At 52.8% G+C, this 25,601-nt stretch overlaps 2 protein-coding genes across 2 annotated transcripts in view; one reads left to right on the top strand and one right to left on the bottom strand.

Moving 5' to 3' along the window:
- Window positions 1-25,601, bottom strand: part of METAP2 (methionyl aminopeptidase 2) — a 492,318-nt gene that overhangs the window by 92,177 nt on the left and 374,540 nt on the right. The window lies entirely within an intron of this gene.
- PDE1B (phosphodiesterase 1B) lies at window positions 921-25,554 on the top strand. The gene is made up of 14 exons (XM_052640397.1): window positions 921-1,030; window positions 16,780-16,893; window positions 18,043-18,225; window positions 18,406-18,472; window positions 18,801-18,917; window positions 21,236-21,376; window positions 21,793-21,893; window positions 21,981-22,106; window positions 22,224-22,325; window positions 23,339-23,459; window positions 23,762-23,843; window positions 24,136-24,244; window positions 24,626-24,756; window positions 25,451-25,554. The coding sequence occupies exons 1-14, from the start codon at window positions 921-923 to the stop codon at window positions 25,552-25,554; spliced, it is 1,608 nt and encodes a 535-aa protein (XP_052496357.1).

Below are 25,601 nucleotides of genomic sequence, written 5' to 3'. Positions count from 1 at the left end.
GGGTGCTGCCTGCTCTGGTGAATTCTCTCTGGAAAGCGTTGGGCTTAGGAGAAACTACCCCCTGCCCGAGGCACCAGAGAGAAGGCCACAGGCTGGAGAAGTGTCAGGAAGACCAGCTCAGGGAACTGGGGAGAGGAATGGGTGACCGTGGCCACAGAGAGCAGACGCTGTACTTTTCTGTTCAAAGGCAGGAGCACACGTGTGAGGGTCTAGTCTGGGGCTGGATTCTGGGGGTAGGTGGCTTCACTCAGCGAGTGTCAGGACTCCTCCCCGACCTCTCCCTCACGCCTGGGACGCACCGGCGGCTAGGCGCGCGGGGATACATGAAACGACAGGCACATACACAGAAACTCAAAACACACTCCCAGGGAGCCCACACCACCGCCCACAGCGAAGTCCTGCCGCCCGCCGCCTGCGCTGCGCTCTGTCAACACGCACTCATATCCACCCGCGCGAGGCACACGCAGCCTCCCGCACCCGGCGCCTGGGTGCGTGCGCTCGCCCTTGGGCGCTGCCGTCTCCCTGTGCCCCCGGCTGCCAGGCGTTCCTCCGGGAGGGGGAGGAGAGGCTGCGAGGAGTGAGAGACGAGCCGGCAGGCCGAGGAGAAGGGAGGGGGAGAGAGGGAGGGGAAGCCGGCCCGGGGAGGAGGAGAGAAGCGAGGAGGCGGCTCCGGCAGCGCGCGGCGGCGGCGCGGAGAGCTCGGACTGGGAGCCCAGAGCTCGGCTGGGCAGCGGGAGAGGAGGAGCCGCAGGAACTGCAGCTCTGCGGGCTTGGGCCGAGCCTTAGAGACCCGGGCCTGGCTGGTCCCTGCCAGCCGCAGGTGGGAAGGGGCTGGGCTGGGGGGCCCGGGTCTGCCAGCTGGGGGCTGAGCTGAGCCGCGGTGCTGTCTCCTCCCTCGGTTCCGTAGACGGAGGCTGAGCATGGAGCTGTCCCCCCGCAGCCCTCCCGAGATGCTAGAGTCGGACTGCCCTTCACCCCTGGAGCTGAAGTCAGCCCCCAGCAAGAAGATGTGGATTAAGCTCCGGTCTCTGTGAGTATCCGGGCCAGGGGCGGCGGGGGGGAAGGGATCTCAGGGAGCCTGAAAGAGGGGGGGGGGGGTGTAGCTGGAGCCGGGCCGGTGGATTCTCTGGGGCACACATGTTGGCAGGTGCGAGGACATAAGCTGCCCGGACACGCGTGGCCAGGCCACATGTGCAAGGCATGTGCACAGCAAGCCGGCCGCTTGGAGCGGGTTTAGGAGTTGCAGAGCTAACGAGGTGCCTGCGGACCCCCGGGTGACACATGCCGCGCAGAGAGGCGGCACAATATTTGCGGTGTTGGCAGGGCTGCGGACGCGCAGCTTTCAGGAGGTGCCAGGCTGACTCACACGTATCCATGTGCAGGGTTGGGTAGATGTGAGGCACATCACATGTGTGTGCATGAGTATCCCAGGGTCACAGAGAGGTCTGTAGAGTGACTGCACACAGATGCAGGTCCAGTGCATGGGGATACTTGTGCCAACCTGTGGGTCATACGAATCTTGGCTGGGATTGGTGGTTTCTGCCTCTTGCATCCTACAGAGGGTAGGGGGGGTGGGGTTGCCCCGTTCCTGAGCTGTTCATCTCTCTTGGGGCCTGGAAACACACTCTGCATATTAATGATGGGGGACCCACCTAGGATCTAGAGAAGGGGGCAACCCTGTCCTGGGGGAGAGGGTGCAGAGCCCCAGCCTGGGAGCTGGGGTGGTGGTGAGGGGAGATTGGTTGACTGGGGCAATAACTGTCAAAGCCTTTTTGTCACTGTAGGGTCTCCCAAGGATCTCCAAGCACATCGAGGCATCTTTTCTTATTTTTGCAGGAAGAGGGCATGTGGAGAGGAATAAATGGGAAAGGGAAAGATTCAGGTGTCCCATACTCCAGTTCTAGGGAAGGAGAGGAAGTTTTCTTCCTGCTTATCAGAGAAGAAGAGGATTGGTTCAAAGACAAGCCATGTACCATGTTTATCTCTCTGTCAGCTGCCACCCGATAATCTCTGCAGTCTGTTGATCCTTAACCAGAAAACAAGAGAAAGTGCTGCTCTCCCTGCTATGACTCCCCATGGCCCTAGGAGAGAGGGTGCAGATGTTTGGTGAGGAAATACAGGGAACACAGCCTCAACACGCAGTTGCTCCCCAATATTCTCAATTGTGAGCACTGAAGCTTTTCATTTCTAGGTTCCAGCAGAGGGAGAGATGGGGATAGAATATGGATAGATGCTTATGATTGTGTTGTTTTAAAAATACTTTACCTGTGGCGATAAGATGATGCCTTTATGTTGGGCTGGTGGGTCTGATTTACATACCAGCTGCTTAGAAAGGCCTTAGGGAGAATGGAGGCACATTGGGCAACAAGGCTGGGAATCCAAATGTGCTTCTTGGTCCCCTCCTTTGCTGCCTCTGGCCAGGGCAACTTACAGGCTCCATGAATCCTTGGAATGAGGTTCTGGGATGAAGAAATGGAAAATCGGGTTGAATCAATTTTTGTTGGGAGGAGCACCCGGGTGATTCTTGATAGAAAACCCTGCTTTGTTGATGGTAACGAAGCTGGCAAGAAGGGTAGGTAGGGAAGTGGTTGAAAGGCAAAGAAGGGACCTCAGGGTCTAGAAATAGGAGAACCCAAGCATCCTAGGATGCTTTCCCACAGCACGAGTGGCTCATCATATCTTTCCCTTGCCTCTGTTCCAGGTAAGAGGCCCTGCAAAACAGGTGGGTCTACCCATTTCACTGTCTCCCACACATTTCTAACCACAAAGCTTTTCTGGAAGCAGATTGCAGTTGCTTCCTCTAGGGTGAGAAGTGGTCTATGGCAAGAAAACAGGACCCTCAGAAGGAGGCACTGAAACCCAGGGCAGGAAGGGAGTGGAGGCAGCTGCCCCTACCGAGCCTGTTAGCTGAGACATCCTTGCAGGAGATCACGGTGGACAAGGATCACTAATCTTATTGATGAGATTGTTCTGGTTTTCACTCACTTCAGCAGTCTGGTCCTTAAGAGTGCCAGCTACATGTCATAACTTATCCAGAGAAGTACCATCTCCTCAATATTAATTACCAAGGATACAGTCCCAGTCTCAAAGCAGAGGAAGATCTTGATACCAAGGGAGATCTGAAGTTGATAGCTTACTGGATTTGGCCCTGTTTGAATCCTGGGGAGCCTTTGCCAGTCAGATGAAGGGAAAGCAAAGGATTGAGGATTTTTTGCTGAGTAGGAGAGGGAGACAGCTCTCAGGGTTGAGTGGTTTCTGAAGAGGTGAGCAAAGAGGGCATTTCCACCTTAAATAGAAATAGAACTCCCACCCCCACCCCAATCATCACCTGTACCCAAAAAGGCCCAGGTGGGAAGGGGCTGTGGAGTCTGGAAGCAGGGAGATGGGCATGATTATCTCAGGACTAGATGCTGAATGGGCTTCCCTGGTGTCTCAGACAGGAAAGAATTTGCCTGCAGTGCAGGAGATTCCAGGTTCGATCCCTGGATTCGGAAGATCCCCTGGAGAAGGGAATGACAACTCACTCCAGTAGTCTTGCCTGGAGAATCCCATGGATAGAGGAGCCTGGCAGACTGCAGTCCATGGGGTCGCACAGAGTCAAATGAAGACAGATGGAATATATATATTCTGCTGCTTAACATGTCCTATCTCCTCCATCCCAACTACCCTTTTAATTTCTAATCTGGGACACTGAGGGTCTCTTCAGGAAAACTGGGCCTGATATTTTTTCTTCTGGTTAAAAAAGCCCATATGAATATAATTGTGCAGGGCAATTTCTTCTTGGGAAGGGTATCCAGGAATTCTATTTTCCATACTAGCACTCTGCCAAAGATAAATTCAGAATCTGGAGCATATTAGCTGTTGGATTTCACCTCTACCTAGGGGAAATTTTCCTAACTAAGCCGATTCGTAAGCTGAGGCATGAGAGACACTGAGCGAGGCACTTCAGGGATAATGGGTGAACCAGGACAAATTTCAGCATCTCTAACATTGAGATGAAGGACTGGGCTAGTCTGCCCACTCTTCTCTGAGACCAGAGAGCCTTGAGGAATGTGGGGGAGGGCCAGTAGAAATGGAAAGGTTTTTTGGTGTCTTTTGCAAAACAAGAAAAACTATGAGTGGAGATCTGTTTGCCATCCTTAGCTCATTCATTCATCCAATAGCTCTTAATCGAGTGCCTCCTGTGGGGCAGGTGAGGTGCTGGATGCCGGGGATATGGTGGAGGGCAAAATGGACCCAGTCCCTGATTCTGTGGAGCTTGTCATATGGTTCAACGCCATCACAGAGAGTGGAGAGTAGGGGAGGCCCCCTGCTCCTTGTTTAATGACACCCACCCAAGTGGTAAAATTCAACCATTCTGGTTTCTGCTTCATCGCTTACTTTGGAGGGGGGTATACACAGTACAAGGACATATATGATTCTCTCTCTCCCTCTCAGGATAGTACAAGCCTCATTCTCTTCTCTTTGCTCCAGTTTCTTTTGAAATTTTACAGACAAAACTTCCCTCTTCCTTGGGATAGTATAAAACAATCCCTTTCTCTTTTCCTTTCTCCACATGGTGCACGCTCAGGCTTCCATGGTTTAGACTCAATGTCCTAAGCTATGGTTCAAGGTCATTTCAGGGGAGCTGGAGCAAGGACACAGTCGGGGATTATTTTTACCCATCTTTGTTGCATCGCAATCTAGTGTGCTACCCAGAACATAATAGGCACTCAATAATTGCTCTTAATTAAAGGAATGAACACGTGAATGAATGAGTATACCTGTATATGTCACAGAGCCCAGTTCCGTCTCTGATTCTGTGGTGCGTGTGTTCCTGTGTCCAGTGGGGGAGGGGAGTAGGCATGGGAATTGGAGAAAAGGAGAGGTTGGTTTTGTTATTGTTTTTAGAGGGTGATGCTCAAAAGTGGTGGGGTTTGAGAACCTCCGAACAGAGCCTGGAACTGAAGGAGTTACAGAAACAATCTGGGTATGTGAACAAGATGTATCAGAATGAAACTGTGAATGCCTGACATGTATACGTATGTATCTGGTGTATCTAGGTAAAGGCTGGTGTGTCTGACAAGGACAGCCGGTGACGTCAGAGTTCCATAATGATGCCTCTTTGTATGTTTAGAAACAATATGTGTGAAAATAAATATGCACTTACCTGAATACCCGACATTGCCCTATGTATGAATGAGATGATGTATTTGTGTATGTGAGTGTGTCTAGGTAATGGAGTGGTATGTATGTGTGATCTGCGCATGTGTCTGTGACACGCTCAGGTTTTTGGACAATCCCGGGGAAAGCAAATGCGCAGGAGAAAGCAGCCGAAGGGCCGGACTGGACGCCTCACTGGCGTCTTCTAGCTTTTGCCCCCGTTTTGGGTGTGCCCCACGGAATGAGCTTCTGTGGCTCCTTTTGTGGTGCTCTCCTTTCTCTGCACATGGCTGTGGAGCTGCCATGAAGACTGCGGGATAAACGGTGGCTTCTTGGGCCTCTGGAGAAGGAGCATCATTTCTCTGAGGCCTTGGTGGGAATGGTTTTTAGTTCCTTCCTCCCTGGATCACCCCTTCCTCCTTTATTTCCAACCCTGGCAAAGGGAATCCCTCCTCCCTGGGTTTTATATCCCCTCTCCTCTCCTCAGAGGTTTCTATTTCCCCCGTCAACTTTGTCTTGAATGAGGCATCTCTTGATGGTTGAGTGTGGAAAATTCCTGCAGTAAGCTGAGGGGGATGTGCAGAGAGAGGGGGAATTCAAATTCCGAGTAGTGGAAGAACTTCACAAACCTCTGGTCAGAATAGGTGGCTTCAGGGGAGAGACAAGGGAGGCAGGGCAGTGGCAGTGGAGGGGCAGAGGGAATATTGGGAGGCTTGAGCTCCTGTTCCCCCTCTGCCAAAGGCTAGCTGCATGATCTTGAAGTCACATAGTCTCTCTGTGTCCCTGTTCTTTATTTGGTATCATCCATGTGAAAGTGGTTTTTAAATGATAAACTCTGATGCTCTTTCAGCCTGGGAGAGCTTGCTGGGTGAAGAGGCAGCAAAATAGTAATAAATGGGCAGTCATTGATTTGGATGATGAGAAAAATCAAGATTCAAGAGGCAGGAATATGAAGATATAGTAGGTATGAGTCCTGGTGTCTGAGGCCTGATTTGGAAGAGTCTTGGTGATGAGTGGTTGGAGAAGGTGAGGCAGGTGACTGAGCTTAGAGAATAGGAGGCTGGGTGGGCTAGGAGGAGGGCTGTCCCACAAAAGGCGTGGTCTTCTAAGATCAAAAGAAAAGATGACAGACTTACTCTCTATCATCTTTTTTTTCAGCTGGGCAAACTAGAAGTGGATGGAGCAATTGCCCTTGTAAGATGTAGTGGGTGCAGGGCACCTAGGGACTGCTGTTGGTGAGTGCCAAAAGCACTGGGGAAATTCCCCTCTGGCATTTATCCTAAGTCTCTAGGCCTGGGGTGATATGATCAGCTATGACACATTCTATTTTAAAGAATCTGTGTAGTCCCTTAGAACCCAACTACCACTCTGCTTGCCCTGGAGGCTGGTTAAAAAGACCATGGAGATCCCACATTTGAGGTTGCAGTTAGCACTTTTGCCAGGAGCAGGGTGCAGTAGGTTGGGGATGAAGCTGGAATTGGAAGGCTAGGTGAGAGACCCAGGGGGAGGGAAGCGTGGATGTCTCCAGACCCCTTCCACTTGCCCCCCTGTACAGGGAGCTCCTGAAGTCAATGCAAGCCAGGGGTTCTCTCACATCTTCCCCTCTTATTTTTCATACACCCCCATCAGACTGGGACAGAGGAACTAAGAAACTCAAGAGAGATCTTTCCTCTTATTGTGGCTTTAAAGGGATCATCAAGGACTTGTTTTCAGCTCCCTCTGTTTTCCTCTTTGACTTTTCCTGTGTCTTTTCCTCTGCCCTTTCCCGCCTTTGTTTCCATCTCTCTCTGGCTTCTCTTTCTCTGCCGGGCACTATGGTGCTCTCCTCTCGTGTCCCTCTTCCTCTCTCTCCCTATTCCCTTCGGCTTAGCCCCTCATTCTGGCCTTCCGTGCTCCTAGTCCCCACTCACCCTGGCCAGGAGTCTGGAAATATCCCTGCCCACCCCGGGAGTGGGGCTTCTCCAGGCCCAGGTGTCCTTGTGATGGTTCAGGGCAAGTTTGCTGTAGGCACACTTTGAGGCCACCTTAGGAGTCCAGCCTCAACTCCTGTATTCTACAAGGCCTTTCTTTTGCCTTCTCAGTGACCTCATCCTCCCAGCTCCTCTAGGGAGAAAGCCAGGTAATTGCCTTTGAGTCTCAGGGGACTGATTTTCACAGGTACAGAAGTTGAGTAGCTATTTTCCAGCTGTCCCCAGGACAGCAGCAGGGAAAAGGGGACAGAACCAGGGCAGCAGGTGGGCTGCAGGCGAGACCACTGGGAGACTGGAAGTTGTTAGATAATGAGATTGTCTCCTAAAGGAGGAAGACTTAATGGGGAGAGAATCCTGGGAATAGTGAGTGAGGCCAAGAGAAGACTTCAGGGGGAAGAAGGGCTACTCAGAAGGGAAAAGTAGAAAAGTGAGTTGTGACCCGCCCGTTGCAGGGAGGTCCCTAGTGCCAGAGCCCTCGCCCTTCTGTCCCCCACGTCCCCAGTCCTACAGAGGCTCCTCTCCCCCCAGCATCTTCTACTACATCTTCTCCCTGTCTGGGAAGAAAAGAGCAGGTTAGGATATAACTTCAGCATCCCAGACCTGGCAGAAGTCCACTGAGGGAGCTGGGATGGGGTTTTGATGGCTAAGCAGGTGTGATGGGGAAAAGGGCATATCCAGGGAGAGGCCTGGGGGCTCAGGGCTGGGAGGAAAGCTGCAAAGCGGGTGCTCAGGTGGTACCATGTTGGATTCAGCCAAGTCCCCAGGTCAGTTGATTCCACAGCTGCAAGGAGAAGTCAGACTTGCCAATAATTACAGTGGCTGCAGTGGGATGATTAGGCGGCCAGCTGGTGTTGGCACCGTTTAGGCTGAGAAGGGAGCTTGCCTTCCAGGGGGGCTTAATGATTCTCTGGCAGGCAGGACCTGGGGGCCAGAGAAGCTTCTTTCCTTCCTATTCCTTGGCTTCTCTGCTTCTCTGTTCATCAGCTCTTGTACGTCTAACTTGGCATCATCCTCCTAGTTCTCGCCTCTGTGCCCACCTTGTTTGGAAACTTGTCGGGCTGAGTGAGCACGCATGCTGACAGTGTTGCCAGGCTCCCTAAACCCCAGCCTCCTGTCTACAAGCAGTAGCTTTAGCAACCCCAGTCTGAGAGAACTATAATAAATCAAATTGCACCAGACTCATCCCAAACACTTCTTTGTCCTGGCTGTTCTCTTCCTTTATATTCTATGAAATGCCAAGAAAATACGCTGTTCTTTTCACTGAAGCAAGATGGACTGAAGATAGACATGCAGGAGAACTTCCTGGAAAGTTCATGGAGGTTAGAATGTAATCTCCCTGGGATAAAGAAGAAAGCCACACTTTTCCTTTAAAGCATCAGTTTCGGGCTAAGTTGGGTGAAGCAGTGAGCCAGTCAAAAAAGATAAACTCCTACTCAGGCACCCTATTTTCCTAGTGTCTCCAACCCAGGCACTGACTCTGAGAACCATATCATGTTACAGAGAGGGAAACTGATGCCCAGAAATAGTTGGTGAAGTAGGGGCAGAGCTGGGACCAGACTCAAATCCTGCTGATCCAAAATTTAGAGCTACTCCCATAGCACTGGCAGTCAGTCCCTTGCCAAGCTTCCAACTCACTCTCCCATCTCAGGCCACCTTCAACATCTGTTAGGTTCCCCAGAAGCAGGGCATCTGCTGGGAACATCTGTTGGGATGTGGTTCGGAGGGCTGGTGGGGTGGTCCATGTGGAGGTGGTTAATGAGCAGAATTAAATCGTGCAGGGAGGGAGAAGAGGTGTGGCCAAGTGAACCAGAGCCAGAGTTCTGAGCTGGGTTCAAAGTTCAGAGTTCTGAGTCTTCCCCTCACCTTCCTGCCCACCTTCCTATTTTCCTCCCTCTTTCAGGGGCTGAAGCCGGAGGGAGAGGTGACTCATTTGTGTACTGGGCAGGGAGCTGGGATGTCTGGGTTCTTATTATTCTGGGCTAAGGCTCTAGCTACTTAGATTACCCACTTCCTCACTGATCTGAGCTGCGCTGGGCTGTTGCTAGGAACACCTGTTAGAAACGGTTCTAGGCAGGAGGCGGGGGGAGTTGCCTGCATACACACTCCCTTCCCTCTTCCTCAGTGTTTCCCAAACATTCTTCTGCAGCGCTTTTCAAATCTCCTTTCCTGTCCCTTTCTCCTGCCTGCCCCCCATCTTGCTCCACTTGCCAGGTTTCTCTCCTTCCCCCACTACCCACCCCCCTTCCCAGGTGCTGCCCATCCGCTCTCCACCCTCCTTCCGTCCACCTCCTCTGCCCAGTGCCTAGGGAGCTCACACCACTGCTGCCATGTCCACCTGAGGATTGCTGCCTCCAAGGATGGCACTCTAGCTCTGTCACTAGGGGGGCTATTTTTATCTCTGGAGCCACCTCCGCCACCGTGCCCAGCCAGCCACCCGAACCAGGGCTGCCTGTGTAGCAATGTGAAACCAGGGGTGTGGCAGTGCTTGGGAAAGGTGGGGGTCTGGCTCTTCCTGGTTTCTGGAGCTCCGTGCTCGGCATGTCCCCACTTTCTGCTTCCCTGCTCTCTGTGGAATAAGGAGCCAGGGAAGAGCCCCTGACATCTGGAAGGGTGGTGGTGGGGATACAGGCTTTTCTATTTCAGGGGCCCTGGGTACAAGGGTGGGCACAGGGGGCTTTGTTCATGGAGCACTTGTAATGAACCTTTGCTGAATTAACAAAAACAAAAACTAAATGGTACTCTTTCGCATTCACCCATCACTTTACAGTTCCCCAAATGCTCTTGTATGATCCCTTGTGAGAAGTCCATGAAGCTTGAACTTACCCATTTTACAGACAAGGAAAATGGAGCCCAGGGTGTCTTGTTCAAGGTCATACATAGTGCTGAAAGGCAGGCAAGATCTCCTGATCTTAATTAATATCCTCTTTCTACTGGATTTAGATGATTTCCTTGATTTTTTTTTTTTTTCAGTTTCTGAGATTTTTAAGCCTTTAGATCAGCCAGTTAATCCATTCCTCAACAGCCCTCCAGCCACTACCCCTTACACCCCTCTTTTCTGACCAGGGGCAGAGTCACCTATGCTTTGCTCATCCCTTATCCCAACTCCTGTTCTTCAGGGCAGGTGAGGAAGGGTGCGGATAGACCAAGGAGGGAGGCATGATAGTTGGGCTGCTTGCTGTTTTAAAACTACATTTAATGGCTAGAGGAGAATTCACGCTGGGGTCATCACATCTATGCTCTTGCTTTCAGTCTCTTTAACTCAGAAGTAGAGTGTGGCATGTGTGTTCATGTGAGGGTGAGTGGGTATGTGTGAACCCTTCTTCCCCAGGAAGGGACAGTGGTTGATCAATGTCCTTTCTAATTAGGAAGAGTTAATAACAGGCTGGTGAGACGAGCGTGGTGGGATGCATACTGGGATGATGCAGCATGTCTTTACTTGGGGTGATGTGGTAAGCCGTTATTTGTCCAACTAGTTTTGGTTCTACTGGGCAAGGGAGCAGAGGGATGGACAAGATATCCTCTCTGGAGCTTTTCTAGTTTAAGAAATCTCTACCATTCAGTAGGAGGGTTGGGGTTAGTGCCTACTTGGCTTGGGGGCTGGGCCTGGAGTCAGGTGAGGAGGGCACACTGCCCTGAGTTGGTGTTTGCTGGTGTACCATCTGCTGCCACTCCCACCCTGTCTCTATCTCTCCAAACGAGCTTTTCTACAGAGCAGGCCGAATGACTTGTCTCATCCCCGAGGGGCAGTTCCAGGTCTCTGACTCCAGGACTAGTCCTTTCTCTCTAAAAACACTTGCTTCATGGCTACCAAGAGTTTACACAACCTTGTAGACGTTTAACCTTCGTTCCTCTTTGCTGCTGAAGCCAACTTCCACTCGTCCCAGTAATCCCCCAAACTTCATTTGGTTAGAATCCTTCAAGGCTATAGCACAGTGACAGGGTATTTTAGTTTCTCTCTGCTTTTGGTGAGTAGGGGTGCAGTGGACGATGAAGCAAGACTTCCCATCATAAAATCCTGCCTCTTAGCCCGTTTCTTTTCTCTTTCTTCTGTCATACTCATCCCCTCTAGTCGCTTTTACTCACCCCTACATCAACCCTAGACCGTCGATGAAGGAGACTGTAGTTGCGCGGAACCCTCTTCACCGGCTGCTCTAGGCTTCACCCGGGCTCTCTTAGGCCCCGCCCAGCCCCTCCGCTGACCAATCGCAGCCCCCATGCGCTTGTATTGGTGACGTCACCCCATAGCCAATCGGGAGGCGGGCTGGGGCTGTTTGCGCACATCCACCCCGCACCGCAGAGGCCGGGTTCTTCCCTTCCTAGAACCTGAGCGGGAGCAAAGCCTGGAAGAGAGAGAGGGGGCCTTGGTCCCGCAGGCTCTTCGTGGGCTATCCCGTCATTCTGCCTCTGGGCTGGAAAGACCTCTCTCCAGTCAGTTCACGGTTATTTCCCAGTCCCCGTTTGACAGATGAGAAAACTGGGGCTGGGAGTATTGAACTCTCCTAGCCTCTCGGTTTCTTTTCGATGAGCAAGTCCTGACTTTCAGTCACTGCTTGGGTGGGGGCTTTCCTCCTTGTTGAGCGGGTCTCTGGGTAAGGATACCCGGATCCGTAACTTCAGCAGGCCCCCTTTCTGCAGTTTCTAGTTCTCTTCCTGTCTTGCTTCCGTCCTTGCAGGTGGGTTAAAGCTCATTTTGAAGAGTGGCCCCGGAAAAAAGACCCTGAGAGGGAGCCAAATCTGCTTTCGCCTAGCTGGGGCGCTCTTGGAGGGCTCCTTCCACTCCACTGCAGACTTCCTCTACAGGACAAAGTCAGGATGGCTCCCTGTCCCTGTCCCCTTAAGCCTCCTGCTAACCCTTTCCTTCCCCCAAAGAGGAGCCCCACCTCCTTAGAGCAAGGGGCTGGCTTATGCTATTTCTGTCCTTTCTGGGATTCTTCTGAGAACAGATTCTTGTTTTCAGTCCGATTCAGATGTGAAACTTTTCCCGCGGCCTCTCACCCAGTTGTGGGCTGGGTCTCTGCCTCATCACTCGTTCCGGCTAGGCTCCTCCTGTTCCCCTCCCCTAAATTCTCTCTGTTCAGTCAGTCAGTCACTTTTGCTGAGACCTAGAGAAGGAAGTCAGGGGCCTAAAAGGGAACCACTCCCCTCAGGGGCCCAGGGGCCTGGGGGGCAGCATTTTGATACTCTGAAGTAGAGAACTTTGATTCCCATGGCCAGCCCTGTTCCTGTGCAGAGGAGTCACCTCCAGGGTCCTATCCTCAGGTAGGCTCCAGGGAGGAAGGGAGAGGGGAGGAGGAGGACCGGAGGACAGGCTGCTGTGGGTCTACTACTTGTAGTTTGGTAGAAGAGCAGGATCAAGACTTGACAGTCCCATATGGGTGGGTGTGGGGGTGTGTGTGTGTGTGTGTGTGTGTGTGTGTGACTGAGCAGTGGCAGGTGACTTAGCAGTATTTTCCCTCTTTCTCTCCCTCCTGAACCCCAGCATTCTTAAGACCTCACATTCCTCCAATATCTCCTCATCTGGTCTTAAAAACACAAAAAGGGAGATAGGATTCTTCTTTCAACTCCCAGTCCCTTAGCTTGAGGCTACTCTGTCCTAAGCTCTCTACTTACAGTGATCCTTCAGGGAGTGTGGGTGCCAGAAGTAGTGGGAAGGGGCTTTGGAAATCACCAGAGCATCTGATGGGAGCTGGAGAGCTGCACTTGTCTGGGGCATTGGGATTATTACTGCCCAGAAGCTACCTTTTCCAGCTGGCTACCTAGAGCTGGGAGAGACTGAGGCCTCCAGGGGTCAGGCCCTGAGACTTTCCCGTGGTGTGGGGAAGGTAAAGGAGGAAGAAGTGGAGATGGTGAACCAGCGCTAGGAGTGGAGTGGGAGGACTCTTGGGAAGGGAGCTTCCAGTTTTCCTTAGGTCTGGATGAGGACTGGACAGGGGTCAGCATCCTACCCATCCAAGCAGACGAATGGCAAGGTGAGGACTTTGGGTGGGTCTGGGGAGATCCTAATTCTAAAGGGCGTCAGAATCCGAGAGGCCCCCCACCAGGCCAGGAAGTGTCATGGGGAAGGTTATGTAACTCCAAGAGGGGGAAATTTAGCACCTGGATCCTTCCAGCTGCCCGATTCCAGGCCCCCTCCTTGGACACCCCGCTTGTCAAATTTATTCTTTAATCTTTCTTTCCGTCCCTCCCCTCTCCTTCTGGTATCTGGATCATGTTGGGTTCAGATTTCAACAGGAGCTGTAAAAGAACTTCTGGACAAGATCGAGAGGTGGAGGCAGGAGGAACTTGGGGGGAGGGGTGTGTTGAAAGCCAGCCTACAACCACACTCTTCTCCCTAGGCTGAGATCTCAATTGTGAGCACTGGCAGATAGCCCCCCACCTGATTAATCTGCCCCCTTTCCCTTTTATTTTGTTCAATGAACATTTACTGAGCACATGCTATGTGCTCTGAGCACAGCTGCCAGGACAAACAAGTCATCATGAGTGCGATCAAGACACCCCCAGTTTCCTGTGAGTCTGATGGTGTTCACAGACAACATCACCCCATGAAGGACAGATGCCTGACACTGAAGGAGCTATGATGCAGTGGCGTCCTTCCTCACTTTTGGTGTTTGGGGCACAGTTAGGCTCCAGTAGAATGTGTTAGGCTGGCCAACCTGATTGAGATAGACAAGCTGTGTGACCCTAGACGAGTCATATAACCATCCCCGTAAGGTGATTGTGGTATGTAATTATAAAGGAGAGATCATGGTCATTATCATCCTCTCTTTTCCTCTGCTAGAGGGCTTCCTAATTACCAGCCTCCATCCAAATTAGGCTCACCGTTCTTCACCTGGACTTGGGATCAAGAAGGCAGGTGCTTGCTGGATTCGAAGGGAGTGACGTGTGAGCTGGGTAGGGCAGGCATGATGCTGGTCAGTTAATTTTAATACACATCATGTTTGTAGAGCCTCAGTGTATATGCCAGGCCTTTTGCATGAGTTATTGCGTTTAATTCTCTTATTAACAGCTCTTCCCAGGTGGCTTCCCGGATAGCTCTGTGGTAAAGAATCTGCCTGCCAAAGCAGGAGGTGCGTGGATCCTTGGATCGGGAAGTTCCCCTGGAGAAGGAAATAGCACCCACTCCAGTATTCTTGTCTGGAAAATCCCATGGACAGAGGACTTGGCAGGCTTCGGTCCATGGGGTTGCAAAAGAATCAGACACGACTGAGCTACTAAGCAGCAGCTCTTCAAGGGGCGGGGGGGGGGGGGGGGGGGGGCGGGGGGGGGGTTAGTGCCGCCCACGTGACCACCACAGGTAGTTTATTATAATCCTCATTATTTTACAGATGAAGGAATTGAAGGTTGAAAATAAAGATTCTCAAACTTTAGGGTGAGTTAGAATTATCTGGGATGTGTGTTAAAAACACAGATCCTTGGACTCAAACCTTAGAAAATCTGGTGAAGTAGGTGTGTGGGGAGACCCAGAATAAAATTTTTCACCAGTATCCCAGGTGATTCCGATGCCAGTGGTCCATAGGCCACACTTTGGTAGACGCTGGTGAAGAAGTGACTTGGCCAGGGCTCATATCGAGGAAGTGAAAAGTTTGAATGTGGGGTTTCTACCTCCCAGAGCTGTGCTGGGATCCTGCGTTTCTGCATTGGAAGTAGGGTTGCACAGCCTTCCCCCCCTCCCTCCCTCTAGGCCCATTGTGAGGATAAAAGGAGATAATGTAGGAGAAAGCAGTTTTTAAAATGTAGAGCTGGCAGCATTGTTAAGAGATTATGCGAATACATGAAAATGAGCACCCGTGGGCTTGGCTGCTCACTTTGGGAGCCTGTGCTAGGATGTGTGTTTCCCAGGGTGGCTCCAGAAAGAAGGCAGAACTTTGGTGGTGGGCATTGACCCCTAGTGGGCAGAGTTTTCCGTTGTAAAAAGGGCTGATTGAAGTGGAAGATTAGGGCTGGGATGGGAAAAGATCAGAGCAGGGGCCTTTCCTTCTTCCTGGGTTGTGTCCCCAGACTCGAGGGTCCCTGGCCATGGGGACTGACCGGGAGAGGGCAGCCCCAGCTTGTGCCTGGGCCCTAGAGACAGCGGTACCTCTTTGCTGTGTGATCCCTGGTCGGCTCTCAGTCGCCACTTTCCAGCTTATTGGCTGGAAAGCCTTTATGTTGTCAGCCTCTGCGCCTTCTCCCTAGTGAAGCCTGGGCTGGGGCTGGGCTGTACGGAACCAGGGCTCTTCCTCATGGAACTGCCTGCTCTTTTCACGTGGAGAAGGCGCAGCAGGGAGGCTGGGGGTGCAGTTTGAGGATAACCCACTGAGGAGGCTGCAGCCTTCCTCCAGCTTCTTTCCCCGCCATTTTCCCTCTTTCCTTTCTGCCTCATCTGCAATTCAGACCTGTCTTTGGCCAGGACTGCTGGTCCCTGGGGTGAGAGTTGGCCGGTGATGCTTCCTGGGGCTGGCTATTTTGGGCACCCCTATTCCAAAGCTGCTGAGACCCCAGGATTCTAGAGCTGCTTCTGTTCAGGAATGCCATTGTTCTCCCTCCCCCAGCATCCCTGGGAATCGATGCTAATTTCAGCCTCTGGTCCCTGACTCATACTCTTCTCCCTGACTCATAGGGTGACCTTGGGTTTCTGAAGCCCCTCTCAGTGGGGAATTGTGCTGGCCACTGTTTCACCTCACCTTGCTTTTAGGTGGGGTGGGGCAGAGCTGGGAGAAGGAGCCAGAGGGGGATGTTTCATCGCTTTCTTTAAAATCACCACCTAAAGTCAGAGAGCTTTGTGTACCTATGACTGCCTGGGCTGGTCTCAGGTAGTCATAAAGCAGACTTTTAAGAAACCACCCGGTTAATCCCTGAATTCGTGAGTGCAAAATATGAGGGATGGTCCCTTCAGGCAAAGCATCCAGTAAGTGAGACCCCTGACCCACCCTCACCACTTTGGCTCTGGGGGAAGCTGCCTCATGGCAGAGGTAGGGGAAGGGTACAGTCAGTCTTTGCCAGAGGCTCTCTCTGGAGTGACACCAGGGAGGCAGGGGTTAATCTTGCGCTTTGTCCCGGTTGATGGATTCTGGAATCATAATCCATTAGCTCTGCCTGGATGGAGTGAGGCCAGGCAAAAGCATTCAGATTGGTCTTTGTTCTGTGTCTTCGCCATCCCTGCAAGGGACAGAGGGGCTGTGGACATGTACCCCCTCCCTGCCCAAACCAAGAGACATAATGAAAGAATGCTGGGGGCCCTTTTGATGGCTGTTGTTCCCAAAGTCCTCTATCAGAGGGAAATAGGCAGTTTCATCTCTTGGTTATTCAGACTATGAAACAGATCATCCTCAAAACATCACCCCAGGGGCTTGTACCTGCCTAATTCTGCTGGGCCCCAGGCAATCTAAACAAGAGTTTTCAGGAAACACTGACTAAAGGGGAGGTGTTGAGAGGTCAAAGGTGGGTGGGGACTGTGGAAGAGCCTGGGGTTTAACTTTGGAGGGTGGATAAACTTAGTACAGGCGATGGCAATGGGCCTGTGATGAAAAACATTAGCTGCTGTTATTCTGTTAGAAAGATTAATGTGCTATAGAAGGCTGTGGCTGTTTCTGGAACACGCATCCTATTAGAGGTATCCTGTTCTTTTGACAAGGTAGCGGCGCCTAAGCAGGTTCTCTGTACCCACCCCCCCCAATCCCCCCCACAGGCTGCGCTACATGGTGAAGCAGTTGGAGAACGGGGAGGTAAACATTGAGGAGCTGAAGAAAAACCTGGAGTACACAGCTTCTCTGCTGGAGGCCGTCTATATAGATGAAACTCGGTGAGAGTGGTGACGCGGAGCGGCGGGGAGAAAACCCACACACAGAAGAGAAAGATGCCAGCCAGACACAGTGATCCAGGGACGGGGAGTCAGACAGAAAGCTGGGGATAGACACGCATGACAGGGCCAGAGGAGGGAGGTGGGAAGTGAGGACAGATAGATCTGTAGGTAGGATTATCAGCAGAGATAAGGAGGCAGAGGAACAGGCGAGACTTGCAGAGAGAGACAAACACAGATTATCAGGAGGAGAAGACCTTCCAGAGCTGGCAGGGACTTTAAAGCTCATCGCGTCCTCACCTTCTTCCCAGGGCAGAGGCCTTCCAGACCTGCTCTGCCCAGGTCACACGTGGCTAGTGAGGCTTCAAATGTAGCAAGTGTGAGCTGAGATGTGCATGTGTATGTAGAAAAACATGCTGGATTTCAAAGACTTGGAAAAAAGTGTAAAATGTCTCATTAATATATTATATATTGATTGCATGTTGAAATGATAGTACTTTGAGCATATTAGGTTAAAAGAAAGTTATCATTTAAGGAGATTTCACCTGTTTCTTTTTACCTTTTGAATATGGCTGCTAGAAAATTTGAGCTAGGTGGCGCTAGTGGTAAAGAACCCACCTGTCTATGCTGAAGACACAACAGACCTGGGTTCAGCCCCTGGGTTGGGAAGATCTCTTGGAGGAGGGCATGGCAACCCACTCCAGTATTCTTGCCTGGAGAATCCCATGGACAGAGGAGTCTGGCGGGCTTCAGTCCATGGGGTTGCAAACAGTCAGACGTGACTAAAGCAACTTAGCACGCACACAAGCACTAGAAAACTTAGAATCACTTATATATGGCTTGCATTTTATTTCTGCTGGACAGTGATGCTGGTCTGGAGCATCCTTGACAGGTGATATCCATGCCACTGGCTGCTTGAATGCTTCCAGAATTGGGGTGTTCACTCTCACATAGTGACCTGTTTCATCATTGGCAACATCAGATAGAGAAACAGAAGTAAAAAGGCTTAGCAAAAGAAAGACAAGGGAGGGTCAGCGAAGGGAGAAGCTGGTGTGAGAGTTTCCAGGGTGTGGGGTGTGGCTGGGCTCAGGGTCTCCAGCCTGTGGAAGCACCTGCAGTCTTTCCTCAATGACTCCCCCTCTGGGGCCTCAGGCAAATCCTGGACACGGAGGATGAGCTGCAGGAGCTGCGGTCTGACGCGGTGCCTTCGGAGGTGCGGGACTGGCTGGCCTCCACCTTCACCCAGCAGACCCGGGCCAAAGGCCGCCGAGCGGAAGAGAAGCCCAAGTTCCGGAGCATCGTGCACGCAGTGCAGGCTGGCATCTTCGTGGAGCGGTGAGGCTCGCCGCGTCCTGCCTCCCTCGGCCCCTGGCTGTGGCCCTCTTTCCCAGTGGGGTCTTCCAGTACTCCACTGTATCACCAACCCACGTACCCCTGGCCCAGCCACCCAGCCCCGCCTGATCAGACCCCATGATCAGACCTCACTCCCAGGCTCCTTTCCTTCTTTTCCCTCAGGATGTTCCGGAGAACGTACACCTCTGTGGGCCCCACCTACTCCACTGCGGTCCTCAACTGTCTCAAGGTAATCCTGGGGAGAAGGTTGGGGGCGGTGCAGAATAGTCCTCAGGACTTTCAGACTCCTATGGGGTGATTTTTACTTCCTTTTTAAATTGTCATTTCCTTGGTTCTCAAAACAACTTTGACCCACTTAAGAGCCAAACTCCTGACTTCTTGTCACTCCCATACTGAATGATATCTGGGAAGAAAGAGGCCTGTTTACCACTTATTTTCCTGCTTCCCATGTGTCTGTAATCATTGGGAAGTCCTCCTTGAAGTCTAACTGCAGCCCTTGCTGCTGCTGGGATGTCCCTCTTGGGAGTCTCCCTGCTTAGTTCCTTGTTTCTCCATAGAACGTGGACCTTTGGTGCTTTGATGTCTTTTCCTTGAACCGGGCAGCAGATGACCACGCCCTGAGGACCATCGTTTTTGAGCTGCTGACTCGGCACAACCTCATCAGCCGCTTTAAGGTTGGGCAGCCTCCTCCCTCTGCTTCTGGGCAGGGTTCCCCACTCCCACCACCCTACTCCTACAGGCAGATTCTACGGGCTGTCTGGCTCAGTCTCACTGACAGGGAAGTCACCCTGTGCCCACCGCAGTCTGGCCTTTCCTCCTCTTGCTGCAGTCCCAGCCTCTGGCTTCATGTATTGCTTTCCAGGGGAAGGTTCTAGCCTGTGGCTATCCAGCCCAGGGTTCTGCCCTCTCCTTCTTTGCTCTGTCCCCTAACTTGTCCTCTCCAGCCCGGCTGCAATTCAGCCCCCTGTTTCAGCCCTCCTGCCCATGGACACTGGAGGCCTGGGGTCCAGAGGCTGTCAGCTGGTGCCCTGCAGGACTAATGTGTCTCCATTTTTTTTTTTTTTGGCGGGGGTGGGGGGGGGCTCTTCTCCCCTCCCCCTCCGGCTCTGTCCAAGGAATTTTATGGAAAGGATCAGCTCTTGGCAAGGTTAGGTAGGGCTGGAGGAGGGGAGGGAGGGTGTGAACTCCATTTGCTCTTCAGCTTGGCTGGCCGGGAAGAATATGGGATTAAAATCTTCTTCAGATCCTGTGCCAGGAGAGAGCGTCTTTGGGGAACAGGGGCTGGAAAAAAATCACTTCCTTGTGGAGAAACCGCAGTTGGAGGATGAGGGGGATATTAGGTCTGCACTTGGGTGGAGTGACAGTAGACGTTAGGTCGGAGAAGAATGTGTGTGTTTTGAGGGGGATGTATGAGTGTGCTCTCAGTTGCTCAGTTGTGTCTGACTCTTTGCGGCCCCATGGACTGTAGCCCACCGTGCTCCTCCGTCCATGGAAATGTTCGGGCAAGAATACTGGAGCGGGTTGCCATGTCCCATGGAGGGGCTTGAGGGGTGGTCAAAGGAGTCCAGTAGGAAGGCCCTCCCAGAGGGCTCTGGAAGGTTGCCTGCCACCCTCTGCCTCCACCTCACTATAGCAGAGTACTGGTGTGTGAGAGCCTTTCCTTGACCCTTGACTCCTCCTTTCCCAACAACTCTCAAGGGAGTTCCCAGAACTTTGGTAGGATGCTCTGAGATTCTCTTCAGGCCTCCCTAAGGCCTGTTCTTCTGCCGTTTCATTTTCTTCTTTGCAATCCTGCCCTCTCCAGGACAGAGAATAACAGGGTCTTCTTTTTCCTAAGACTTTTCTCAGCTCACATTTCTCCAAACTGGCTCTCAGACTTCCTCCAGACACCAAGGAAGGATGGTTCTGGGGGACCCCAAGAGTCACTACCTCAGGTTGGGTTTGGCCCAGCCCCAAATCGCCTTGCCTCAAGGCAGTTAGAGAGAGGAGTCTTCATGCTCTAGCGTCCTTGCCCAGTAGGGACCCCAGTTGGAGCAGGTCTTTTAAGCTCCACATTCCCTTTCTGGGCACCCGGCCCCTCTCCTGCCCCTCCCCTTCCCTTCCCTTCCTCCAGGGACTCCATGGCAACGCAAAAGCAAGGGCAGTTGTCATGGAAACAGTCCTTTAAAATTCCCTGAATTTGGGGCACAGCCCTCCAGGGGTGGGGGCGGGGGATGTTAGGGTCTGACTGACTAGGGCACGGCCTCTGTGTCTCGCCACCGCTGCTCATCTCTACAGAGGGTTCCCCAAGCCCTGAACCCTGCTCTCCTCGCAGCCCCAGAGATCCAGGGACAGGTGCAGACACCAGCCTTGCCCTCTGGGGGCCTTGGGCCTTTGAAGGAGGTGAGCGTGCCCCAGGGCATAAGCAGAGACCTAGACAGGATTGAGCCCGATAGAGCTCTGGCTCCTGGCGCTCGCAAGCGCGCGTGCGCATGTGTGTGTGTGTGTGTGTTTGGTGGACAGAGGGTGGGGGAAGGCTTCTCAGAGGTAGGGGTGATCTACCTTGGCTAGAGGGTCCTCTCCGGGCCTTCTTATTCTTTCCCCTGCTTCTGAGCCCCTCTCCATGGTATTGGTTTGGGGATGGGGTGGGGTGATTGGAAGGTAGGAGGGAAATTTTCTTTCCTCTTCTTAAAAATCTCCAGGGGAATAATAATAATTACTCTTGGGAGAGCACTTGCTAAGTACCTTGTATTGTACTTATCTCATTAAATTCAAGGTAGGTGGTAGTATCTTCACTCTTCCGTTAAGCATCAGAGGCACAGGGAGGCGCGTGGCTTGCCCAAGGTCACGCAGCCAGCGGGTGTGGAGCCAGGGTGCGAGCCCGGTTCACTGCAGGGCCAGTGCTCCCCTAGCCTTGCCGTCTCTTCATGAAAGGGCCTCACTGACCTCTGTCCGCGATGGCCTATCATTTGAACATCCTCCACAAATCTCAGTTGCCCCTCTCCCACTGCAGATTCCCACTGTGTTTTTGATGACTTTCCTGGATGCCTTGGAGACAGGCTACGGGAAGTACAAGAACCCTTACCACAACCAGATCCACGCAGCTGACGTCACCCAGACGGTCCACTGCTTCTTGCTCCGCACAGGGATGGTGGTAGGTGCCCTGCAGGTCACGCTTCTGGGATTCAGGGTCTTATGGCTGCAGAATCGGGGAGTCCAGCCTACAGTCGATACGCTCATTTCCTTTTTTCTCTCTTCGGGTCCTCTTCTTTGGCATCCTAAAGTCTTTACAGAGTCAGGTTGGACTTATTCACTCTAGAGAATTCCTGGGTGGACCGTAACTTCCTGGGCAGCGCTGGGGCTGTGTGGCCAGATGCAGAGGGAATATTGTTAGTAGGGATGGAAGAGGGTCTTTGGCTGTTCTGGGAGCTGAGAAACCTGACTGCATTTAGCCCAAGAGCTGGACATGAAGAATGGACGGGCTGGGGTGAGCGGTCCAGTCTGTGTGTGGAGGTCTTTGGGCGGCCGACAGGGGTCAGCCCCCTCTCATCGTCTGTCTCTCTCTCCCAGCACTGCCTGTCAGAGATTGAGGTCCTGGCCATCATCTTTGCTGCAGCCATCCATGACTACGAGCACACTGGCACCACCAACAGCTTCCACATCCAGACCAAGTGAGGGGTGGGGATGTGGCAGGGGCAGGGGAGGGTGGGCAGCGGTGGCCGGCAGAGGGCTGGGCCTGGTGACCTTGTGCCTTGCAGGTCGGAGTGTGCCATCCTGTACAACGACCGCTCAGTGCTGGAGAATCACCACATCAGCTCTGTTTTCCGAATGATGCAGGACGATGAGATGAACATCTTCATCAACCTCACCAAGGATGAGTTTGTGTGAGCAGAAGCCAGGCGTGGGCATCCCTGGAGACCCCCCCACCCCAGCCCCCTCTTCCTGCTCCCTAGGCCTCCTGTCTAGCAGTGCTGATCACTCCTCGGGTTCTGTCCCTTCAGAGAGCTGCGGGCTCTGGTCATCGAGATGGTGTTGGCCACAGACATGTCCTGCCATTTCCAGCAAGTGAAGTCCATGAAGACAGCCTTGCAGCAGCTGGAGAGGTGGCCTCTGGTGGGGTGTAGCTGGGGAGAGGCCAGAGTGGGGGGGCTGTGAATTGGAGGGCATCCATAGGGCAGTGAGTGTGCCAGGTCTTTACCAGGATGTAGAAACTCTCCTGGCTCCAGGTGTCTGAGGGTATCTGGTGTATGTGACGGGTGTACACACCTGGCCTTGGGTTTGTGGACAGCTCAGGCAGCTGGACTACTGGAGAGCGTTTGAGTTGAGGGTCTGAGATTGGTGTCCTCTGGGAAGCCTCAGGACAGGCATACTCTAGAATGTAATGGAAAATCATTCAACCCTCTGGACTCGTTTCCCTAAGTGTGAGAAGTGAAAATGATATGCCCCCCTCCACAACAGCTCACTGCCAGCCCCCGCTCTAACAGGGCTACTGGGAGAGTTGTGTGAGGTTAAAAAAAAAAACACAGAACAAATGTCATAATTACATCTAATGTTGCTTAAAAGTGGGTGGGAGTATATAAATGTAAGAGAGAACAGACTGTTTGTGTGTGTCCTGAAGGTGTGTGTTAATGTACGGTGTCTGTGTGTGGGAGAGTGGGCAGGGTCAGAGCGTGTCATTGTTGGCGAATCATAATAATGATTATTATTATAATAATTATAGCTAACATCTACCAAGCACTTATTAGGTGCCAGACACTATTCTAAATACCTATATGTTGTATGTCATTTAATTCTCAGAACAACTCTCTGTGGCAGATCCTGTTTTGATTCCTACTTAGAACTGGGAAAAATGAAATATGGAAATTTTAAGTAACTTGCTGCACATCACACAGCCAGTGTGTGAAACGTATAGTGAGGATTTGATTCTGGGCCCTCTGATTCTGAGAGCTTGGGGTGTTTCCTATACATATGTAAGTGTGTGTGTGTGTGTGTATCTCATCTCAGATGGTATTTGACATTAGATCTGAGAGAGAGAGTGTGATGGGAAGTTAGGAATGGTCCAGGCTTCCTTTTCCTAAACGATCAGTCTCCCTTCCCTTGCCGCCTGCCCCGACAGGATTGACAAGTCCAAGGCCCTCTCTCTGCTGCTTCATGCTGCTGACATCAGCCACCCCACCAAGCAGTGGTCGGTTCACAGCCGCTGGACCAAGGCCCTCATGGAGGAATTCTTCCGCCAGGTAGGGGGCATCTTTGCCCGCCCCTGTCCACGGGGCCTTCTCTCCCCCATGTTTTCCAAGTTCCCTGTTGCTCCTCCAGCTCCTTGTTCAGCTGCCTGCAGCTGCCAACCTGATCCCAGACCCATGGGATAGAATGTCATCTCCGAAAAGCTTAACAGTCATTGCTGGCAGTGGTATTTGCATGCAGCTCATTTCCAGGTCAAAGGCACAGAGCCCCCTCTTCTCCCCGGCAGCCCCTCTACCCGCAGCTGCACCCCAACAGGGTAGACTGAAATAAGTCCCCGCCCTGTCTGCTCCCCCAGGGTGACAAGGAGGCTGAGCTGGGCCTGCCCTTTTCTCCGCTCTGTGACCGCACTTCCACCCTCGTGGCGCAGTCCCAGATTGGTGAGTGTCCCTTCCTGCAGGGAGGAGAGGGTTGGGAAAAGTCAAGGATGCTGGCTGGGCCAGGTCAGACGGCTCCCAGTCCCCATTCCTGTCAAGGCAAGCTGCTTTGCTGGAGTGTGGAGGGCCGGGGTGGAGTTCTCTGGGGTCACATACATCATCACAAAGGTTGCCCCCACTGGGAACTCTTGAGCCCCAGGTGACTGTTCCGTGCAGCTGGGGGCACCGGCGTGCCGGCCAAGTCCTCTGCGCAGCCCCCCAGGTCAGCCTTGTCCGTGTGTTATCTGCACTGCAGGCTTCATTGACTTCATTGTGGAGCCCACGTTCTCTGTGCTTACTGATGTGGCTGAGAAGAGTGTCCAGCCCACTGGGGACGACGACTCCAAGTCTAAAAACCAGCCCAGGTGAGTGAGGGTGGCTGGGGTGACCTGAGGGCCCACAGAGAGAACTGACTGGAGGGGGAGGTGGAGAAACAGTGACTCCTCTGTTGTGGGCCACACGTGGGGGCGAAAGGATGCGGGCAGAGGGTGTGGCCTGCACCCGCGCCCCCTCCACCATATTTTAACCTCTCCTATTAGCTGTCTTTTCTGCCTTTTTGGCTAATGCTGTTTTCATTTTCCTTCTAGTAGAAGGCAAGGTATGGAGAGGGGTGGGAACTGGGAGGTACTTAGCAGAGGGAAAAGAGAAGGATGAAGCTTCCATCCCCTCTACTCTTGAGGGCTGGGAAGACCATCCTGGGGTGGGCGGGGTCTAATCTCCACGATGTGGGCGGGTCCTGCTTATAGCTTCCAGTGGCGCCAGCCTTCTCTGGATGTAGAAGTGCGAGACCCCAACCCTGATGTGGTCAGCTTCCGCTCCACCTGGACCAAATACATTCAGGAGAACAAGCAGAAATGGAAGGAACGGGCGGCAAGCGGTGGGTCCACTGGGAGGATAAGGCCTTGTCGGGAGGGCGGCTGATGGAGCGACCGTGCCGTGCCTAGTCGCTCAGTCTTTGCGACCCCGTGGACTGTAGCCCGCCAGGCTCCTCTGTCCATGGGGATTCTCCAGGCAGGAGTACTGGAGTGGGTTGCTATGCCCTCCTTCAGGGTATCTTCCCAAGCCAGGGATCGAACCCAGGTCTCCCGCGTTGCAGGTGGATTCTTTACCACCTGAGTCACCCACCAGGGAAGCCAAAGCAGCAGTGGGCCCATTTTCCTGAAACCCCTTAAGCAGCCCTGTGTCCGACGCCTTCCCCGGGTTGGGAAAAGGGATCAGGCACAGGCTGACCCACCTGGAATGTTCTAGAATGGGGGCTGGAGAAAGATAGGGACAGCAGTTATTCCACCGCCCGAGGGGCCCCGTGCACACTGGCGGCCTGCCAGTGGTGCCCCGAGGCTGTGGTAACCAGGTGGCCCTGGCTGAGGCATCTCTTCCTTAACGTGGGGGCTGAGGGCTGTGCACTTTAGCAAGGCTGGGGAGCCTCTCCCCAGGTGGGCACAGGTGAATGTAGCTCAGCTTGAGGGAAGGGGGGGTGTGTGAGAATCACTCCCTTCTCTCCACATATTCCTTGGGTTTGGGGAAAACATCCTGCTCGGTCTGGTCCCAGCTTCCTTCCCGCTTTCCTGCAGGCATCACCAACCAGATGTCCATTGATGAGCTGTCCCCCTGTGAGGAAGAGGCCCCAGCCTCCCCTGCCGAAGATGAGCACAACCAGAACGGGAATCTGGACTAGTGGGGCCTGGCCCAGGTGGGTCTGTGGCGGTGGGCGGGCAGGAGGGC

The sequence above is a fragment of the Budorcas taxicolor genome, chromosome 5 (genome assembly GCF_023091745.1).
Source record: "Budorcas taxicolor isolate Tak-1 chromosome 5, Takin1.1, whole genome shotgun sequence".
NCBI classification, from domain to species: domain Eukaryota; kingdom Metazoa; phylum Chordata; class Mammalia; order Artiodactyla; family Bovidae; genus Budorcas; species Budorcas taxicolor.
Note: the sequence above shows the minus strand (reverse complement) of the source record. Positions and strands in the feature narration are given on the sequence as shown.

Coding starts and splice junctions, on each gene's coding strand:
- PDE1B (XM_052640397.1), top strand. CDS start 921: ATGGAGCTGTCCCCCCGCAGCCCTCCCGAGATGCTAGAGTCGGACTGC. Junction 22,326..23,338: donor GCCTTGCAGCAGCTGGAGAG/GTGGCCTCTGGT, acceptor CTGCCCCGACAG/GATTGACAAGTCCAAGGCCC. Junction 24,757..25,450: donor GAAGGAACGGGCGGCAAGCG/GTGGGTCCACTG, acceptor GCTTTCCTGCAG/GCATCACCAACCAGATGTCC.